The sequence below is a fragment of the Hyperoodon ampullatus genome (genome assembly GCF_949752795.1).
Source record: "Hyperoodon ampullatus genome assembly, chromosome: X".
NCBI lineage: Eukaryota > Metazoa > Chordata > Mammalia > Artiodactyla > Ziphiidae > Hyperoodon > Hyperoodon ampullatus.
In genome coordinates this window covers 130,500,425-130,522,985 of record NC_136913.1, presented here as the reverse complement: position 1 = coordinate 130,522,985, position 22,561 = coordinate 130,500,425, and the positions used below count along the sequence as shown (strand labels likewise).

The window sequence follows — 22,561 nt, the reverse complement described above, 5'->3', positions numbered from 1 at the left end:
TGTTCTTTTTTCTCAAGATTGCTTTGGCTTTTGGGGGTCTTTTGCGCTCCCATACAAATTTTAGGATTATTTGTGCTAGTTCTGTGAAAAATGTCATGGATATTTTGATAGGGATTGTATTAAATCTGTGGATTGCTTTGAGTAGTATGGACATTTTAACAATATTAAACAATTTAATTATTTTAATTCTTCCAATCTGTAAACATGGGATATCTTTCCATTTGTTTGTGTCATCTTCCATTTCCTTCATCAGTGACTTACAGTTTTCAGATTATAGGTCCTTTGCTTCCTTGGTTAAATTTATCCCTTCTTATTTTATTCCTTCCTTTACAATTGTAAATGGAATCGTTTTCTTGTTTCCTTTTTCTGATAGTTTATTATTAGTGTATAGAACAGCAACAGATTTCTGTATATTAATCTTGAAGCCTACAACTTTACTGAATTAATTTATTAGTTCTAATAGTTTTTTGGTGGAGACTTTAGCATTTTCTATGTATAGTGTCATGTCATCTGCAAAGAGTGACTGTTTTACCTCTTTCCTTCTATTATGGATGCCTTTTTTTTTTCTTGTTTGATTGCTGTGGCTAGAACTTCCAATACTATGTTAAACAGAAATGGCAAGAGTGGGCATCCTTGTCTTGTTCCTGATTTTAGAGGAAAAGCTTTCAGCATTTCACCATTGAAAACACAATGTTAGCTGTGGGGTTGTCATAGTTGGCCTTTATTATTTTGAGATCTGTTCCCTCTGTGCCTACTATTTGGAGAGTTTTTATTATAAATGGATGCTGAATTTTGTAAAATGCTTTTTCTGCATCTATTGAGATGATCATGTGGTTTTTGTCTTTCCTTTTGTTAATGTGGTATACCATGCTGATTGATTTGTGGATATTGAACCATTATTGCATCCCAGAATAATTTCCACTTGATCATGGTATATAATTGTTTTTATATATTGTTGGATTTGGTTTGCTAGTATTTTCTTGAGGATTTGTGCATCTATATTCATCAGAGATATTGGCCTGTAATTTTCTTTTCTTGTATTGTCTTTGGTTGGGCATCATGGTAATAGTGGCCTCATAGAATGAATTTGGGGATGTTCCCTCCTCTTCAATGTTCTGGAATAGTTTGAGAAGGATAGGTATTAATTCTTCTTTGTATACTTAGTAGAATTCCTCTGTCTAGTCCTGGACTTTTGTTTTTTGGGAGTTTTTTGATTACTAATTCAATTTCACTACTAATGATCAGTCTGTTCAAATCTAGTTCTTTCTGACTCCATTGTGGAAGAGTGTATGTTTCTAGGAATTTATCCATTTCTTCTAGGTTGTCCAATTTGTTGGCATATATTCATAGTATTCTCTTATGATTTTTTGTATCTCTGTAATATTCATTGTAATTTCTCCTCTTTCATTTCTTATTTTGTTTATTTGCATCCTCTCTCTTTTTTTTTCTTAATAAGCATAGCTTAAAGTCTTGTCAATTTTATTTATCTTTTCAAAAACCCAGCTCTTGTTTTCATTGATCCTTTCTATTGTTGTGGGTTTTTTTTTTTTTTTTTGATCTCTACTTCATTTTTTTCCCCCGTGATCTTTATAATTTCCTTCCTTCTGCTGACTCTGGACTTTCTTTGTTCTTCTTTTTCTAATTCCTTTAGATGGTAGGTTAGGTTGTTTATTTGAGATTTTTCTTGTTTCCTGACATAAGCTTCTATTGCCATAAACTTCCCTCTTAGAACTGCATTTGCTGCATCCCATAGCTTTTTGAATGTTGTGCTTTCATTTCATTTGTTTCAAGGTATTTTCTGATTTCCCCTCTGATTTTTTTCGTTAGCCCATTGGTTTTTTAATAGCATGATGTTTAGCATCTACATGTTTGTGTTTTCTCCATTTTTCTTCCTATAATTGATTTCTAGTTTCATATTTTGTGGTCAAAAAAGATGCTTGATATAAAACCTATCTTCTTAAATTTATTGAGACTTGCTTTGTGGCCAGAATGTGATCTATCCTGGAGAACTTCCATGTGCACAGAAAAGAATGTATATTCGGATGTTTTTGGACACAATGTCCTTTAAATATTTATTAAGTCCAACTGGTCTAATGTGTCATTTAAGGCCATAAAACCCTTATTTCTTGGTGTGGGCAATTAAGATATTTTATAATATAACCTCAGCTTCCTTTTAGCCTGTAAGTCCAGGGATATCATTAATTCCCTTAACACTCCATGCTCTCATATGGATTTTTGCCTTTGCTGTGTTGTTCTTTGGCTAGGGAAGTCCTTCTATCACCTACTAAATGTGACCTCACCTCTGAGTATCACCCAGTTTATGAATCATTCTCTAACACTACACTCTAAGCAGAATCAATAGGGCCTCCTTCTGGTTTCACTTAACACTTGTTTTGTTTCATTAGTGTGCATACATCTAATGTTTAGGCTTGTGCTATAACTATTGTGCAATGTCTGTCTCCATCAATAGATTGTGGGCATACTGGTGGTGCTCACTGTGCCTTATTAACCTTTTTTACAAATATGGGGTCAGGCTGTGAGCAGACAATCAAGTAGTTTTCAATTTGTTTTTTGAATATATTTCTCCCTCTTCCTTCTCTTCCTTTAGTAGTTTTTGCCTTTCCTGATTTGACCTCCAACAAATGAGAAGAAAATATTTTTTCCTCCTTTTGATTTTTGTCAAAGAAATGAAACCATTGCTTTTTGCATAAAACAAGTTGGCACTCTAAGCCCAGTGAAGTTTCTAAGGAACTGGTAGCTGCACAATTTATTGTCAAATCTGTACTACAAGATGCTAGGATTTTTAGGGCTAATATTCAGGATTGTATGCTCAAGGTACTCAGTTTAAGTTAAGAGATTCAGCAAGAAATTCCTTTTCTTTCTTGGGGGTGGATAATATCTTCCATCACCTACCCCTTCCCAGAACAGAACTATTCTAATTTCCATTGTCAAACTCTTGGGTATATTGGGCAGAACACTGCTTTGTCCTTTAACCATAGGGAGTTACAACCATTTGAATGGCAAAGATAAGAAGACATATACAAAAACAAGAAGAACTACAGTCCTGCAGCCTGTGGAACAAAAACTACATTCACAGAAAGATAGACAAGATGAAAAGGCAGAGGGCTATCTACCAGATGAAGGAATAAGATAAAACCCCAGAAAAACAACTAAATGAAGTGGATATAAGCAACCTTCCACAAAAAGAATTCAGAATAATGATAGTGAAGATGATCCAGGACCTCGGAAAAAGAATGGAGGAAAAGATCGAGAAGATGCAAGAAATGTTTAACAAAGACCTAGAAGAATTAAAGAACAAACAAATAGAGATGAACAATACAATAACTGAAATGAAAACTACACTAGAAGGAATCAATAGCAGAATAACTGAGGCAGAAAAACAGATAAGTGACCTGGAAGACAGAATGGTGGAATTCACTGCTGCAGAACAGAATAAACAAAAAAGAATGAAAAGAAATGAAGACAGCTTAAGAGACCTCTGGGACAACATTAAACATAACAACATTTGCATTATAGGGGTCCCAGAAGGAGAAGAGAGAGAGAAAGGACCTGAGAAAATATTTGAAGAGATTATATTCTAAAACTTCCCTAACATGGGAAAGGAAATAGCCACCCAAGTCCAGGAAATGGAGCGAGTCCCATACAGGATAAACCCAAGGAGAAACACGCCGAGGCACATAGTAATCAAACTGGCAAAAATAAAAATTATTGAAAGCAGCCAGGGAAAAATGACAAATAACATACAAGGGAACTCAAATAAGGTTAACAGCTGATTTCTCAACAGAAACTCTACAAACCAGAAGGGAGTGGCATGATATACTTGAAGTGATGAAAGGGAAGAAACTACAACCAAGATTACTCTAGCCAGCAAGGATCTCATTCAGATTCAATGGAGAAATCAAACGCTTTACAGACAAGCAAAAGCTGAGAGAGTTCAGCACCACCAAACCAGCTCTACAACAAATGCTAAAGGAATGTCTCTAAGTGGGAAACATAAGAGAAGAAAAGGACCTACGAAGACAAACCCCCTAAAATTAAGAAAATGGTCATAGGAATATACATATTGATAATTACCTTAAATGTGAATGGATTAAATGCTCCAACGAAAAGACACAGGCTTGCTGAATGGAAACAAAACCACGACCCATATATATGCTGTCTACAAGAGAGCCACTTCAGACCTACGGACACATACAGACTGAAAGTGAGGGGATGGAAAAAGATATTCCATGCAAATGGAAATCAAAAGACAGCTGGAGTTGCAATACTCATATCAGATAAAATAGACTTTAAAATAAAGAATGTTACAAGAGACAAGGAAGGCCACTACATAATGATCAAGAGATCAATCCAAGAAGAAGATATAACAAGTATAAATATATATGTACCCAACATAGGAGCACCACAATATATAAGGCAACTGCTAACAGCTGTAAAAGAGGAAATCAACAGTAACAAAATAATAGTGGAGGACTTTAACACCTCACTTACACCAATGGACAGATCATCCAAAATGAAAATAAATAAAGAGAAGCTTTAAATGACACAATAGACCCAATAGATTTAATTGATATTTATAGGACATTCCATCTAAAAACAGCAGATTACACTTTCTTCTCAAGTGTGCATGGAACATTCTCCAGGATAGATCACATCTTGGGTCACAAATCAAGCCTCAGTAAATTTAAGAAAATTGAAATCATATCAAGCATCTTTTCTGACCACAACACTAGGAGATTAGAAATGAAGTACAGGGAAAAAAACGTAAAAAACACAAAACACATGGAGGCTAAGCAATACATTACTAAATAACCAAGAGATCACTGAAGAACTCAAAGAGGAAATCAAAAAGTACCTAGAGACAAATGACAATGAAAACATGACGATTCAAAATGGAAGTTTATAGCAATACAAGCCTACCTCAAGAAACAAGAAAAATCTCAAATAAACAATCTAACCTTACACCTAAAGGAACTAGAGAAAGAAGAACAAACAAAACCCAAAATTAGCAGAAGGAAAGAAATCATAAAGATCAGAACAGAAATAAATGAAATACAAACAAAGAAAACAATAGCAAAGATCAATAAAACTAAAAGCTGGTTCTTTGAGAAGATAAACAAAATTGATAAACCATTAGCCAGACTCATCAAGAAAAAAACGGAGAAGACTCAAATGAATAGAGTTAGAAATGAAAAAGGAGAAGTTACAACAGACACTGCAGAAATACAAAGCATCCTAAGGGACTACTACAAGCCACTCTATGCCAATAAAATGGACAACCTGGAAGAAATGGAAAAATTCTTAGAAAGGTATAACCTTCCAAGACTGAACGAGGAAGAAATAGAAAATATGAACAGACCAATCACATGTAATGAAATTGAAACTGTGATTAAAAATCTTCCAACAAGCAAAAGTCCAGGACCAGATGGCTTCACAGGTGAATTCTATCAAACATTGAGAGAAGAGCTAACACCCATCCTTCTCAAACTCTTCCAAAAAATTGCAGAGGGAGGAGCACTCCCAAACTCATTCTATGAGGCCACCATCACCCTGATACCAATACCAGACAAAGATACTACAAAAAAAGAAAATTACAGACCAATATAACTGATGAATATAGATGCAAAAATCCTCAACAAAATACTAGCAAACAGAATCCAACAACACATTAAAAGGATCATACACCATGATCAAGTGGGATTTATCCCAGGATGTAAGGGTTCTTCAATATATGCAAATCAATCAATGTGATACACCATATTAACAAATAGAAGAATAAAAGCCATATGATCATCTCAATAGATGCAGAAAAATCTTTTGAATAAATTCAACACCCGTTTAAGATAAAAACCCTCCCAAAAGTGGGCATAGAGGGAACCTACCTCAACATAATAAAGGCCATACATGACAAACCCACAGCAAACATCATTCTCAGTGGTGAAAAACTGAAAGCATTTCCTCTAAGATCAGAAACAAGACAAGGATGTCCACTCTCACCACTATTATTCAACATAGTTTTGGAAGTCCTAGCCATGGCAATCAGAGAAGAAAAAGAAATAAAAGAATCCAAATTGGAAAAGAAGAAGTAAAACTGTCACTGTTTGCAGATGACATGATACTATATATAGAGAATCCTAAAAATGCCACCAGAAAACTACTAGAGCTAATCAATGAATTTGGTAAGTTGCAGGATACAAAATTAATGCACAGAACTCTCTTGCATTCCTATACACTAATGATGAAAAATCTGAAAGAGAAATTAAGGAAACACTCCCATTTACCATTGCAACAAAAAGAATAAAATACCTAGGAATAAACCTACCTAGGGAGACAAAAGCCCTGTATGCAGAAAACTATAAGACACTGATGAAAGAAATTAAAGATGATACCAACAGATGGAGAGATATACCATGTTCTTGGATTGGAAGAATCATTATTGTGGAAATGACTATACTACCCAAAGCAATCTACAGATTCAATGCAATCCCTATCAAACTGCCAATGGCATTTTTTATGGAACTAGAAGAAAATGTCTTAAAATTTATATGGAGACACAAAAGACGCCAAATAGCCAAAGCAGTCTTGAGGGGAAAAATCGGAGCTGGAGGAATCAGACTCCCTGACTTCAGACTATACTACAAAGCTACAGTAATCAAGACAGTATGGTAATGGCACAAAAACAGAAACATAGATCAATGGAACAAGATAGAAAGCCCAGAGGTAAACCCATGCACTTATGGTCAACTAATCTATGACAAAGGAGGCAAGGATATACAATGGAGAAAAGACAGTCTCTTCAATAAGTTGTGCTAGGAAAACTGAACAGCTACATGTAAAAGAATGAAATTAGAACACTCCCTAACACCATACACAAAAGTAAACTCAAAATGGATTAGAGACTTAAATGTAAGACTGAACACTATAAAGCTCATAGAGGAAAACATAGGAAGAACACTCTTTGACATAAATCACAAGATCTTTTTTGATCCATCTCCTAGGGTAATGGAAATAAAAATAAACAAATGGGACCTAATGAAACTTACATGTTTTTGCACAGAAAAGGAAACCATAAATAAGATGAAAAGACAACCCTCAGAATGGGAGAAAATATTTGTAAATGAAGCAACTGACAAAGGATTAGTCTCCAAAATATATAAACAGCTCCTGCAGCTCAATATTAAAGAAACAAACAGCCCAATCCAAAATTGGGCAAAAGACCTAAATAGACATTTCTCCTAAGAAGACACACAGATGGCCAAGAAGCACATGAAAAGCTGCTCAACATCACTAATTATTAGAGAAATGCAAATCAAAACTACAATGAGGTATCACCTCACATCAGTTAGAATGGGCATCATCAGAAAATCTACAAACAACAAATGCTGGAGAGGGTGTGGAGAAAAGGGAATCCTCTTGCACTGTTGGTGGGGATGTAAATTGATACAGCCACTATGGAGAACAGTATGGAGGTTCCTTAAAAAACCAAAAATAGAACTACCATATGACCCAGCCATCCCACTACTGGGCATATACCCAGAGAAAACCATAATTCCAAAAGACACATGCACCCCAATGTTCATTGCAGCACTATTTACAATAGCCAGGTCATGGAAGTAACCTAAATGCCCATCAACAGATGAATGGATAAAGAAGATATGGTACATATATACAATGGAGTATTACTGAGCCATTAAAAGGAACAAAATTGGGTCATTTGTTGAGACGTGGATGGATCTAGAGACTGTCCTACAGACTGAAGTAAGTCAGAAAGAGAAAAACAAATATTGTATATTAACGCATGTATGTGGAACCTAGAACTGTGGTACAGATGAACCAGTTTGCAGGGCAGAAATTGAGACACAGATGTAGAGAACAAACATATGGACACCATGGGGTGAAAGCTGCCAGGGGGTGGGGATGGTAGTGTGATGAATTGGACGATTGGGATTGACATGTATACACTGATGTGTGTAAAATTGACGACTAATAAGAACCTGCTGTATAAAAAAAATAATAAATAATAAAATAAAAATAAAAGAAGACATATACAGGTAATTATATGTTTAGGAATAGTAGAACCCAAACATACATATTAAGGATGGAAGGCACTGGGGAAAATGAGAGGACAAGGACCTTGTGAAATCACATTTTATTAATAGCCTTGTGATAGTCCTCACTTAATAGTCTTAGTATAAGTTTTAGGTAAGTGTATGAGAAGAGTCCTGAGGAGATGATATCCCTTTCTTCTTGGTGATAGTAGTTTAAAGATCTCAATTCTAGTTGGGAGCCCTAGATACCCCATAGGCAGCAGAGGATCCTTTGTTTCTAAAACTGAATCACAAAAGATCACAGCCATCCATAGGGGAAAATCTCTAGACAAGAGGTTACAAGTTGGTGATTTGCAGATGTCATTTATTTGATCTATACAGTGTTAATAACCTTCAAAATTATCCTCCAAGATTTGAAATTTGGGAGATGTCATACAAAATTCCAGATTTGTTTATTATTTTATGAAATCAGAAGATTGGACAACATTGGACTCAAATCCCCACATGGCCACAAACAGCTGTGGCTGAGTAGTGGCTGTCCCTTGTATATGGGCACTTTCTGCTCTCTCCCTGAAAACAGGGTCTAATGTCAGTTGTCATTAATCAACTCACTTAATTGATAGATTTAAGAGCTCCTAGTTGAATTAAGAGGAAAGTGACATAGTTCTTGTACCCATAGCTATAAAAATTTAAAATAAATAAATAAAAGATAGACTGAAAGGACTATTTCAAAAAAGATGGCAAGTTTCCATTTCCTAATAAAAATGAAGACTATTTATACACTGTTTCTATGCATACTCAGTATGCTTTTGTTGACAAATAAAACTTCAGATATCAACATTATGCAATCCATTATAAGAACCATAATTTATATATTAAAAAAGATGTACAATGAAAATCTTAATTTTATTAAACAGACTGAAAGTTCAACAGGTTTTGTATTTGAATATATACATTAAGTGTTGCTGCTGGGAAAAGCAGTTATGCATTAATTAAGCAATAAACCTTCACAGGCATCAAAATATTTTATAGACACATGATTTATAAAAATGTCTTTAATTGCAGTAGAAATTATACATTGAACCAGAAGTATTTTTGTCAGTGAGTTGAAGAAATGACTGAGACCATATACAGGGCATATTATGTTTAAAAGTTAGATTTCCTGTGGCATTTTCTTTTGTCACTTATGATAGTTATGTGTATTTTCTCATAATTTCAATGAGAATTTTGATGTGAATGAACAACTTTTGGGCATGTTGTCCATTATAAGCAAATCAGAAAATGGTTTACTTGAATATATTGAAAAAAGTCCTAAAAAATGTAACATAAGCAGATCACAATTAATATATGTAAGTGTTAATGTCAGACTTTTATGAAATACATATCCAGCATTGCAACGTTTTGTAGGGATACAGAATTTATGTTCGTTCTTTGGTAGATTGACTAGCAATTATTTGCTTTGTGGTAAACGGTTTAAGTAGAGCATATTATGGACATAATAGCTGCCACCATGAGCTGGAGACCTCCCAATGACTTGAACAATAAACAGCTCAAAAATGAATGAAGAGGGTGAGCAGTATGGTTGTCAGCTTCCCTTTATTATGAGCCTAGATATCTGAGTTAGGGCAAAGTGCTCACCCCAAATATAAAACCCACTGTGCAAAGAGTTAATCTGTGTCTGGAAAGAAAGCAACTCTATTCTTTTAAGATACTGACTAAAACTAAATAACCTCACTCCTCATTCCCTCACCATTTCCTTAGCCACACCCCTGTTAAAATTAATCTGTACTAAATCCTGTACTCGACATTGGAATTCCAAATACAAGACCTGACATTAACACCCCGATGCAGAAGAAATGGTGGCAGGTTTCTGGTTTGCAAAATTAAAGTAGTAATACATTTCAAAATAAAATTGTAATCATTAGTTATTGCTTTTTTTAATTTGTAATTTTTCATTTTTAATTTAAAATATCCCCAGTATATTTTACATTATTTCATATGTTCACCCCATAATTAATTAAAGAAAATTTTATTACATTTCTAGCAGTTTATTCTTCCTACAACTAGCCTGATTTGGTCATTTAAGATACTTCTCTAGCTCCTGTGGGCATTTGAATTTGTGACATCTGCATTAGGTAATATTTTAACCATTCCTCCCCTTGCCCCTACTCTCTATCCTCCAAGAGAAGGAAAAGCTTAACAATTTTTGGCAGTCCAGAAGACTATGAGTCATTGAAGCAAGAGACCACTTTGGGTTTATTTCTGTGTGTCCAGCATAAACTGTTAGTAATTGTTCAACAAGTACTTAATACATGCATGGATAAATGTACTTCAGTTGAAGATATACCACATACCTAAAACTCTTTTGGGATGGAAGTTGTATTTCAATCTCATGCAAGTTTAGTATCAAAGATAATCATTTTCCTTTCCCTTCACTTCTCCTCTTGACTTTTTTTCTGCCTTAGATGCCTATACAACAGCCGAAGTAGTTTACTCTTGGACTCTTGGGAAGAACAAATCTGTGGAAGTGGCACAGGATGGCTCTCGACTGAATCAATATGACCTGCTGGGCCATGTTGTTGGGACAGAAATAATCCGGTCTAGTACAGGTATTTATTTATTTTATTTAGCAAGCATTTTTGTAACCTGTACCACATACCAGTCACTGTTTTAAGTGCTTATAATAACTTATGTTAACAAAACAGTCTTGTGAGGTAGGTACTATTATCTTAAGAAAACTGAGGCATACAGATGTTTAGTAATTTGTTCCATGTCACAGTTATGTAATGTCAGAGCCAAGATCTGAACCCAGGCAGATTGGCTTCCAAGATCATGCTTTTAACCATGATGCCCTGCTGTCTCTTCGTGAGTTAGGTCAGGGTCATTAGGGCTGGACTGTGGTAGAAGAGACAGCAGAGGGAAGCCATGATAGTGGGAGAGCTAAACTTTGATCCTAAAGTTTTCATGAAAATATTTGCTTAACTCCGCCAATACAGAGGTGGCAAGGTAATAACCCCAGGAGAGGCCAGAACACAGCCAGGAAGTCCAGGAATGAGCCATGGAATTATTTTCTTAAGTGAATCACCCATTTCAGAAACAAGTGTGTCTGGCAAACATTGCCAGGTCCTCTCAATGGCTCTTCCTTGGATATTGATAAATGGAACTTAGAGGCTTGTTCTGTAGCCTTAAGTCCTATCTATTTGGAAACTGACCAGTTGTAGGGGCCTGAGGAAGGATGCACCCTGAATCCCAACTAACTTTAGGGTATTTGACAAAATGGAGTATATCTTAGGGGCCCACATATCTTACAATATTTTTTGCCATGAAAGGGTGGGAACTTTCAACACTTGTCTCCATGGAAGATCTCTGAATCCACAATTATAAATGAAGTAGTGTACTCTTGTCCTTTTTTTCATTAGCTGGACACTGCTGTTCCCTCTCATAGTGTTACAGTATGTCTGTGGTCTGTTCTCCCTCCATCCTAGGACCAGGGGCGGGAGCCTAAAAAAAAAGCAGCGTTTGAAATGGATTTAAAGGACAACAGGATTTAGAGATTTGGAACTTGGTGTGGGGAAAGGCTCTTCTTGAGAATTGCAATACGGAGGTTCAAAAGGCCAGAGGTTTGTGAGAACATGATCTCTTGGAGAAGGTCAGCTGATCTGTGGGGGTGAGGAGAAAGTACCCACCTGGCCAGTTCTGCTCTCCCCAAGCAGGTAGAGGGAGGAGGACCTTTAGTGCCTGCATGTACAAAGTGTATTTTTATGTCCTACTGTGACCCTTGCATTTTTGAGCAGAAGCCACCTCCTGCTGTGGGGTGCCGCTGCTGCTGCAAACGACCTTCCATCTGAGATCAGACCCTCCCCTCCCTCCCACCCCAGCCTGTGGGCAAAGAGTACCCAGGCTCCTGATGAAGGCTCTGTCCATCCCAGCACAGCAAGGCAGACCCCTAGAGACCAAGGGTAACCCAGGGGCCCTGGAGGTCCACTCCGCTGAAGGGAGAGAATTCCTGGGGCTATAGCATCTGTTCACTCTCCTGACTTCCCCATCCCTCCTTGGCACTGCTCACCTGGTATCAACTTTTGAGACCCATCATTAGCCATTCAAGCAGCCCCATTTCATTTGGTTAAACCACTGTTTGTTTAGTCTTTATCACACGTTCATGATAGAAAAATTAGAAATATCAGAGGAACAAAACATGTAAATTAAAATATTCTTTAATTCCACCATCTAGAAAAAAACTTTTTAGAAGAATTTCATGCATTAACTGATTATTATACATTTTGGTGTGTAACCTTTAAGAAGGTTCTCTTTTCACTTTTAATATAAATATATTTTTATATAAATGGGACCATAATATTGATACTGTTTTATAAGCTGTTTTTATGTAATTTTATATTGTAAGCATGTTTTCTTGTCACTAAGTGTACAGGATCCAAATAAAATGTACACACAAGCTAGTGATATATTTTTATTATTAATTAATTAATTTATTTTTGCTATGTTGGGTCTTCGTTTCTGTGCGAGAGCTTTCTCTAGTTGCGGCAAGCAGGGGCCACTCTTCATCGCGGTGCGCGGGCCTCTCACTATCGCGGCCTCTCTTGTTGCGGAGCACAGGCTCCAGACGCGCAGGCTCAGTAGTTGTGGCTCACGGGCCTAGTTGCTCTGCGGCATGTGGGATCCTCCCAGACCAGGGCTCGAACCTGTGTCCCCTGCATTAGGAGGCAGATTCGCAACCACTGCGCCACCAGGGAAGCCCAGTGATATATTTTTATTCAGATATAATTGACATTAGTTTCAAGTGTACAACATTATGATTCAATATTTGTATGTATTGTGAAATGATCACCACAGGAAGTCTAGTTAACATCCATCACTATACATAGTTATAGAATTTTTTTCTTGTGATGAAAACTTTTAAGATCTACTCTCAACAGCTTTCAAATGTGCAGTATAGTATTTTAACTATAGTCACCATGCTGTACATAACACCCCAAGGACTTATTTACTTTATAACTGGAAGTTTGTACCTTCTGATTCCTTTCACCCATTTCACCTAACACCTACCCTTGGCTTCTGGCAACCACTAATCTATTCTTTGTATCTATGAGCTTGGTTTTTTGTTCATTTTGTTTTGTGTTTTGGATTCCACATATAAGTGAGATACAATATTTGTCTTGCTCTGTCTGACTTATTTCACTTAGCATAATGTCCTCAAGGTCCATCCATGTTGTTGCAAATGGCAAAAATTTCTTTGTTTTTATGGTTGGATAATATTCCATTGTATCTATATATACCACATCTTCTTTATCCATTCATCCATGGAGAGACACTTTGGTTGTTTCCATGTCTTGGCTATTGTAAATAATGCTGCAGTGAAGATGGAGGTGTATATATCTTTTTAAGCTAGTGTTCTCATTTTCTTCAGATAAATACCCATAAGTGGAATTGCTGGATCATATAGTAATTCCATTTTTAATTTTTTAAAAAATATTTATTTATTTGGCTGCACCGGGTCTTAGTTGTGGCATGCAGGATCTTTTAGTTGCAGCATGCGAACTCTTAGTTGTGACATGTGGGATTTAGTTCCCTGACCAGGGATTGAAACCGGGCCCCCTGAATTGGGAGCTTGGAGTCTTAGCCACTGGACCACCAAGGAAGTCCCCCATTTTTAAATTTTTGAGGAAACTCCATACTGTTTTCCATAGTAGTTGCACCAGTATACATTCCCACCAAGAGTACATGAGGGTTTCCATTTCCACACATCCTCACCAACATTTGTTTTTTGTTGTTAGTTCTAAGTAGTTAGTAATAATATTTTAACAATTAGAATGGGCATATATTAATTATTACCTGTTTTAGTTTTACTCTAAATTTAAAAAGAAAATTAAAAGGCCATCATCTGAGGCCACAGCCAGCCTTCTTGACAATGATAAGTGTTGCTATCAGTGGGAAGCATAGCATTTCATTGTGAAACTCAATAATATCTTCATCTTACTGGATCATAATCCATTTAAACAATTACCTATGATTATTTTCTGTTTTAATGCTATAAAGAACACTGCAAAGACCTTCTTTTTCCATATAGCATTTTGTTCCTATGTAATTACCTGCCTAGGATAAAAACAAAATATTGAGATTGCTATTTCAGAAAGTAGACACATTTAAAAATTTTTTAATACATATTGACAAATTGCCATTCTAAAAGGTGAAACAATTCACACTATCATTATCAGTGTATGAGCATGCCAGTTTCCCTTCACTCTTGGCAATGCAGATGTTATGGATTGAATTATGTCTCCCCAAAAGATATGTTGAAATCCTGCCCCCCAGTGCCTCAGAATGTGACCTTATTTGAAAATAGGGTTATTGCAGATATTAGATTATAATAGCAAATTAGTTTTGAAAACACGATACAGTGTACATCAGTAAACTATGCAGGTGTAAGAAGGAATGAGGAAGTTCAATGGGAATATCTGCAGGATATACTGTTGAGTGAAAATAGCAAATACAAAACCACCAAAGACTATAAGGATATATATTAGTATAGGAATAGTATTTCTAGAATATACACAAGAAGCTGTTAATTGTAGTTAAAGGAAGGAGAAATGAAATGGTTTGAAGGAGGTAGACTTTTTGCTGTATATTATTTGATACCCTTTGGTTTAGAAACCATATAAATATTACCTTACATAAATGTATATTGTTTTCATGTGACTATAAATTATGGGCATTCCTTTCTGAATTCTGATATGCTCCTCTATGTGGGGTCCAACATATTAATGGGAAGTTGGGCCAGAGAAAAACCCACAATCTGTGGGTGTTCTGTTTTGTATGAGTGGTTTTCACTCTGAAAGCTGTCAGTACTCAGCATGAAGTAGTTCTAAGCAGAGGGCTCCTGCTCTTTGCTCCAGATTCAAACAAGTGTTAAATAAATGAATGAAATTTCTCTAAGTTGGTGGCTAGTTCTTCACACTGTTCCCTACTTCAGCACTGACTCCATTTTCCCTTATTTGCAATATTTACATTAATTTTCTAAGAGGAGCCTGATCTTATTTTTGCATCTTTCCTAGAAATTTGACCATTTGTTAGAAAAACTCTCATTACTGTCATTGTGTATATTATTTGTTTAGACTTGGAACATAGGTAACTGAAGACAAATCAGAAAATAAGAGCAGCGTGGCGGGTGTGTTTTGACCCACCTGCAGATGCCATTCTGTGGGTGGGGGGGGCGCCAAAACCCCATGACTGCTTAGCCAGAGCAGCAGTTGACCCCTGAGGTCACCATTCCGGTGCAGTGAGGCAACAGCCACCAAGGGACGTGGCCCTATTGCATAGCTCACTGCCACTGGAAGAGGGCTCTGCTGGAGTTCTGCAGTTGGCTTGAGCTCCGCTGTTGGGTAGGGCTTTTGTATCTACTCCTCTGTATGCCAGAGCTGTGGGCTGCTCTCAGAGGTTGGGTTCCCTTGCAGTTGAATTTAGACTGCTGACTGTATTTTTGATCAGGCGATGATGCTGGCAGGGGACCTGATACCACCTCCAAGATTCACACAATGTTGGCTATAAGTTATGCCATATTCCTTTGTGCTAGCTGACCCCAAATTATCTGGCCCTGCCAATTCCCAAAGCATTCCCCATGAGGCAAACCAGAAGTGGGCCTCCAGGGGAATGCCCAGGAAACCTGGATATCTGCCTTGGGTTCTCATTTCCCCACTGGAGAAACCATAGACTCAGAGGTACCCTCTAGGTGCTGCACTGAGCTGGCCTGGGGGAGGGAAGAAGGCGACAAATTGATACCACTTCTGTTATCCTTCTAATATCACTTTTCTTGGTTTTCATGCCCTGGATGGGTGCTGCTTCAGTTTTACTTCTTAGATCTGGGGTTTTCACAAAGGTGTTCTCTTCCTTGGGTAGCTGCTAAACCATATTTTTGTGACAGGGTACTAGAGCCGGGGCTGTCCTATTCCACCACCTTGCTGATCTTAAATCACTCTCTTTGCTTCTTTGGAAGAGAAACAACAAGATAGAAATCGAAGGAAAGAAGGATAGAAAAGGAGAGGCTTAAGAAAATATATTCAGTTATTTAAAACAATGGCTAATTTGATAAGCTTTTGAAAAGTCCACTTGCTTTCCTTTCAGATCTACAGAATATAACTTATATAAAATATATAATAAATATTATTCATAAATATTAACTATTTTACATGATCAGATATAGGATTAATAGACAGGAAGGAATTCAGGGGTGTGAGACTAATATGCGGAAGGGGAGGAAATTCCCCAAGCTAATCAAAGTCCAGCTATTGTTAAAAATAAATCTTCAGTGCCTCCTCAGCTGAGAAAAAGAGTGGACAGAAGGACAGGGAAAGAAAGCAGTTGAAATGTACACAGATAGGAGAGAGGGGGAGAAGGAGGAGAGAAGGGGAGGGTGTGGGGAACAAAGAAAGAAATAAAAGGATTGAAAAAGCAGCAGCAGAGAAAAAAAAGCAACCCCAATGTTATAATGAAGAAATTCTACAATTTTGTATGATAATTCTTTGCTAAATTAAAACTAAGCCTACTTGTATTTTTCATGTTCACATAAACAAGCTAGAATGTGAATACACACACAATATGGATTGTATATTGAGCTGTGGCTAACCAGATGGTGCTTCCTAGGCTTAGGTACAAGGGAGTGGGTGAGGTAGGAAAGTGGGAAATTGCCTCATTTGGGAGACATACTGAAACCAAATGGGGGCAGAGAGAGAGAGAGAGAGAGAGAGAGGTGAAAAATAAGAAGCTCTAACAAGAAAGGTAGTAGAGCAATCAGATTGCATGGACCTTTGGAGACTCTTTGGGGAAATTTGCCTTTTACTCTTTGAGAGATGGGAAACTATTGGGGAGCCTTAAGCAAAAGAAAGACTGAATCTGACTTTTATTATAATAGACTCATTTTGGCTGGTACGCTAAGAATGCATTGTAGGGGACAAGTATAGAGGCAAGGCACGTTAGGAAGCTATTACAGTACTCTAAGTAAGAGATGATGGTAGCTTAGTCCAAAGTGGTAACAGCGGAAGTGGTGAGAAATGCTCAAATTATAAATATATTTTGAAGAACTGTCAATGTATCTGTGTCCATGTCTGCATTTGTGTATGCACACATGGAAACATGCACGAGGGAGGGAGAGGGAGCGGTCGATGATGTTGAAGATTTTGAAGAATTTTTATTTGTGCTCCTGAGAGCTACCATTTACTGAGATAGGAAAATCTGTTGGAAGGGATAGTTTGGAGGGGGTAGGAAATGGAGACAGTAAGAGCTAAGGTTTGGACATGTTAGGTCAAGATACCTATTAGATCCCCAAGTGGTGATATCTAATGGGTAATGGAATATATAGGTGTAGAGCATTATAGGGAACCCTAGGTTTGCCATATCAAAGTACCATAAACTGAATGGCTTAAAACAACAGAGATTTATGTCTCCTAGTTCTGGAGGCTAGAAGTCTGAAGCCAAGGTGGTGGCTGGGTTGGTTCCTTCTGGAGGCTCCTTTTATACAGAAGAGGGGGAGGGGGAGGAGTCCACTGTAGTGCTGACCAATGACTGAGCAGGACCACTGACGGGTCGCTCATTGACAGTTGCTCATCTGGGGGAGGGGCCCACTGCAACACCAACAAATGGCTGAGCGGGGCTGCTATAGCTCACGCCTGCCCCACAACTATTACAATTCCCCACTGTCAATGTCCATTCCACAATCTTGTGGGGAAAGGGGTAACGATTTTTCTGGCTACTTCCCACTGAACAGGGGAGATGGGGGGGGTGATTGTGAAATTGGAGTTGATCAGCTTTGGGTCAAGAATATTCCTTAAAAATGTTAGTAAAGCCATACAATTCTTTTTATCTACAACTATTTGAACCTGATGAAGTTCCTTCTACAATGAAATTTTAACCTCAATACTTATTCTTCTTGAAGAGCAACCTTAAGTCTTCTAAGGGTTCATAAACCCATTGCCCTCTAGGCCTCTCAGGAGTTGGGTCATTTTCTGATGACAGTGGTGCTGCTTTAACCCAAGTGTGATGAATCCATGGCTTTACTCCAGCTAACTTGACAGATGAGTGTGTGGTAAGTAATATCACATGTGGTCCTGTCCACCTTGCGGTCAGCTGGCGCTCAGTCCTTTGTTTCCTCCAGGTTTTAAGGAGGACTCAGTTTCTGGGCCGGAAAGGATGTAACATTACCTCAGTTGTATGGGCACACCTGCTGGCAACAAATTCATGAACAGAGGTTAGTATAGTGCCCAGAGCTTTAACATAATTGGCAACTGCTAGATCTTTCAGAGCATTTATAGATTCTCCCACCCGGGCAGACACCTGGAATGGCCTACCGTACAATATTGCAAAGGGGCTTAATTTAAGCCTGCTTCTGGGAGCCACTCTGATCCATAGCAGGGCAACTGGCAAGGCCTTATCCCAAGTTAAATTAGTCTCTTGACATATTTTAGCAATGCTCCTTTTTAATGTATAATTCATTTTCTCGGTTTTTCCTGTTGATTTTAGTCTCCAGGATGAATGTAGCTTCCAATTCATTTGCAGTGCTTTAGACACTTGTTGGGTTATGCTAGAGACAAAAGCAGGCCCATTATCACTTTGAAGGGAGTTAGGCACTCCAGATCAGGGGATAATGTCCTTAAGGAGGACTCTAACCACTTTGGAGGCTTTTTCTGTCCTGGGGCGATATGCCTCCACCCATCCTGAAAAAGTGTCCATAAATACTAGCAGGTACCTGAAATTTCCTGTGGCTCAAGGCATTTGAGTAAAGTCTATTTGCCAGTCCTCGGTGGGGTAGGTTCCTCTGTGCTGAGTCCCCATCTGGGGAAGTGTGACAGCAGTTTCTGTGTTATTTATAGCATAAATCATGCAATTTTGAGTGACTTGCTGGATGGCCCTTTGTAGGTTAGGCCCCATTATATATCTTTAAATCTGTTGTAAGGTGGCATCTCTCCCATAATGGGTACTATTATGAATGTGCTGTAGCACAGTGTCCAAGAGGCCCTCAGGAATCAAAACAATTCCTTGTACTTTACAGTTCTAGCCAAGTGAGGTGTGATCAAGAGTGAAACCCCATTCTTTGGCTCTCTCCTTCTCCTTTCCTGAATACACTGGCTGGTATTTTGACAAGTCGATCTGTGGGAGAAGTGACCATATCATGGATTGTTAACCGCATTCCTTTGCTGCTTTCTTTGCAGCTTGGTCAGCTAACTGACTGCCCTTTATTATATGAGTCTCACCCTTCTGGTGGCCTGGGCAGTGCATTACAACCACTTGTGAGGGCTTATGGACTGCTTCTAATAGTGACAGGATTTCAGAAGCATGTTTTATGTCTTTATTGTTTGAAATGAGAAGCCCCCTTTCTTTCCAGTTTGCCCCATGAGCATGCACCACAGAGAATGCATAGTGAGAGTCTGTGTGTATATTTACTTGCTTCCCTTTAGCGAGGAGCAGGGCTCTTGTCAGAGCAATGATTTCTACCTTCTGAGCTGAGCTCCCTGGGGGAAGGGCTTTGGCTTCAACAATCCTTTCAAGGTTTACCATCACATACCTAGTGCATCACCTACTTTGGTCCACGAAGCTGCTTCCATCGGTGAACAATTCCATATCTGGCTCAGCCAAGGTCTGTTAGAATACACTAGCTTGATGACGTGTAGGCAGTCGTGCTCTGGGGATTGTGCAACATCAATTGGGAGAAATGTGGCTGGATTTAGGGCTGAAGTGACCTGAAGTCTTACGTTGGGATTGTCCAGGAGAATGGCTTGGACTTTCCCATTCTCTCCGAAGTCAGCCAATAGCCCCCTTTCTGCTCCAGTAAAGAAAGGACATGATGGGCTTCCCTGGTGGCACAGTGGTTGAGAGTCCGCCTGCCGATGCAGGGGACGTGGGTTCGTGCCCCAGTCCAGGAAGATCTCACATGCTGTGGAGTGGCTGGGCCCGTGAGCCATGGCCGCTGAGCCTGTGTGTCCGGAGCCTGTGCTCCGCAACGGGAGAGGCCACAACAGTGAGAGGGCTGCATACTGCAAATACAAACAAACAAACAAAAAAAGCAAATGAACACAAAACAAAAGCAAATGAATCAGTTCACAAATCAGGTAGAGTCCAACAGCGATTCCCCTCTCCAACAGGGTACCCCAATCAAATGAACAAATTGGATTGTCCCTTAGAGCAAAAGCCCAAATTGAGAGGGGAAAATGTTCCCGGTTGTACACACCAGAGTGACTTACCCTACTATATGGAGCCCATCGGCTCCCAAATGTTGGTTCCTTGCTCCAACTGCCAAGCTCTGGGGCAGCTGGTGCCACTTCAGGGAATTTTGAAGGGAAGATCCTCAGGACATGTGGTCCCAGCAGCTGCTAGGGCCTTACCCAAAAATTCCCCAACCTGGGCTGGCTGGCCACAAGCAGCAAGGCTCCTGGCTAGCTTTGCCAAAAATTTGTTACCAAGCCCAAGCTCATTCTGCTTGCCACACGACAGGCCAATAAATCAGGAGATCAGTTGTTGGAGCAAGGAATAACAACCAATGGTTGAGTGGGACCACTAACGGTAGTTTGTTGACAGTTGACTGCTAATGGTTGCTTGCTTGGGGAGGAGCCCACTGTGACACCAACCAATGGCTGAGCGGGGCTGCTATAGCTCGTACCTGCCCCGCCCCTATTACACTCTCTGCCTCTGTCATCACACATCTCCCTGTGTCTCTCTCTTCTTTTGAAAAGAGAGCATCAGTCATAGTGTATTAGGTCCCATCCTACTCCAGTATGACCTCATCTTAACTAGCTATATCTGCAACAAGCCTCTTTTTAAAGAAGGTCACATTTTGAGGTATTCAGGGTACGAATTCACCATATCTTTCCAGGAAACATAGTTCAACCCATAACAAGTAGGAAGCCCAGGCAGAAAATATACATTGGGGCATTATCAAAATTGAAGATATTATTTAAAGATACAGGCCTGGATAAGAATGCCAAGGGAGTAAGACAGGAAAGAGTACTGAGTCATGACAATCTCAAATGTTGAGAATTTAAAGGAACCAGCAAAGGATATTGGACAGGTCATGATGTAAGAGGGAAACCAGAAGAGCAACATGGCCTAGAAGTTTGGTGAAGAGATTCATTCCAGGAGGATGGAGTGCTCAATATGTAAAATGCTTCTGACAAATCCAGCATAATTTGATAATTATAATTAACTGATAATTAACTATTGGATTACAGAGTTGATGGGAGGGTATAAAGTTAATACTCCAAAAACACTCAAAGTTGTTTGTTATATAGTAAGAGCTTAACATGTGTTCACTCTTATTTTGGAGAGGGGTGATGTAGGCCAGCCCATATTCTGCTATGTGAACTTTAGGTTTTAACCCAATAAATTCATTCAAACAGCAGAGTGTAGTGGTTAGAAAGCATAAGCTGTGGAGCCAACCCATCTGGAGTTGAATTCAGGCTCTACTACTTACTAGCTGGGTAATCTTCTGCAAATTGCTCAGTCTCTCTTTGCCTCAGTTTATTGACCCATAAATGAGTATAACAATAGTACCGACCTCATAGGGTTATTGTGAAGATTAAATACTTTAAGAATGTTACATAGCAAATGCTATAGAAGAGATTATTTTTCATTATTATTTACATGAGGACATTAATATATTTGAATGAACTCGTGTCAAAATTGCTCTGAGCAAGATGTGTTGGTACACTGTTAAGCGTATATTTTTGTAATAGGGACAATGCGGGCACACTAATGGTCCCATCCCACCAACAGTCAGTGTCACAGTGGTCCCCACAGTGGCAGTTTCCCTGGGTCATTGTCCTCAGGACTGGCCTCGTTTATGTGCTCTCCCCGTTTGCCCCATTAGTTGCCACCCAAGGCCTGGAAGAGCAGTGCGCTGCAGCAGCCTCAGGCGCACACACACATTGCAGCTTGTTGTCTTGGGTGAGTCTGAGTATGGGGTGTTTCAGGTCTCCATGCAGGCACACTGACAGGTAGACCAGCAGACTGGTGGAGATGGCAATGTTGTGACTGTGAATTTGGGAGACCCTCTGCTGGTGTGAAATGCCAGTTGAAGGTGCTACGGCTGGAACATTGTGACCTTGTAATAGGGGTGGTCGCTCATCGCATCTGATGTGCAAGGCCCCAGCACAGGCATTGTGAGGGCGCCTCTGGCAGCAAGGGGAGGCCAGGAAGCTGGGGTGTTTGCCCTCCCCAAGGTCAGGGAGGACAGGAAATGGCCCCAGAGGAAATAATGCAGCTGCCTGGCCTGCCTGCTCCTACCAAGCCCTCCCCGAGGTGGGGCAGTGCAAGCCTGGACAGACGAGCTGGCCGGGGCTACTGCACTAGGATACAGGATTTGACACTCTCCCCAAATGGTCTCTCCACGCCAGTACAGGGGACATTTGGTGCCCGGGCCTGGGGCCCAAGATGCCGGCCTCTGCCCACCCACATGCCAGGCATCTGCTACTGGATGGTGTGAACCCCTCAGA

General features: G+C 39.2%; 1 protein-coding gene across 1 annotated transcript in view; it reads left to right on the top strand.

Annotated features, from left to right (window-relative positions):
* GABRA3 (gamma-aminobutyric acid type A receptor subunit alpha3) overlaps positions 1-22,561 on the top strand; it is a gene marked incomplete at both ends in the record, with an annotated part of 136,963 nt that overhangs the window by 92,781 nt on the left and 21,621 nt on the right. The window contains one exon of the mRNA XM_079727571.1: positions 10,535-10,678. Within this exon, the coding sequence (XP_079583697.1) occupies positions 10,535-10,678 (144 nt within the window). The remainder of the gene's footprint in view (positions 1-10,534; positions 10,679-22,561) is intronic.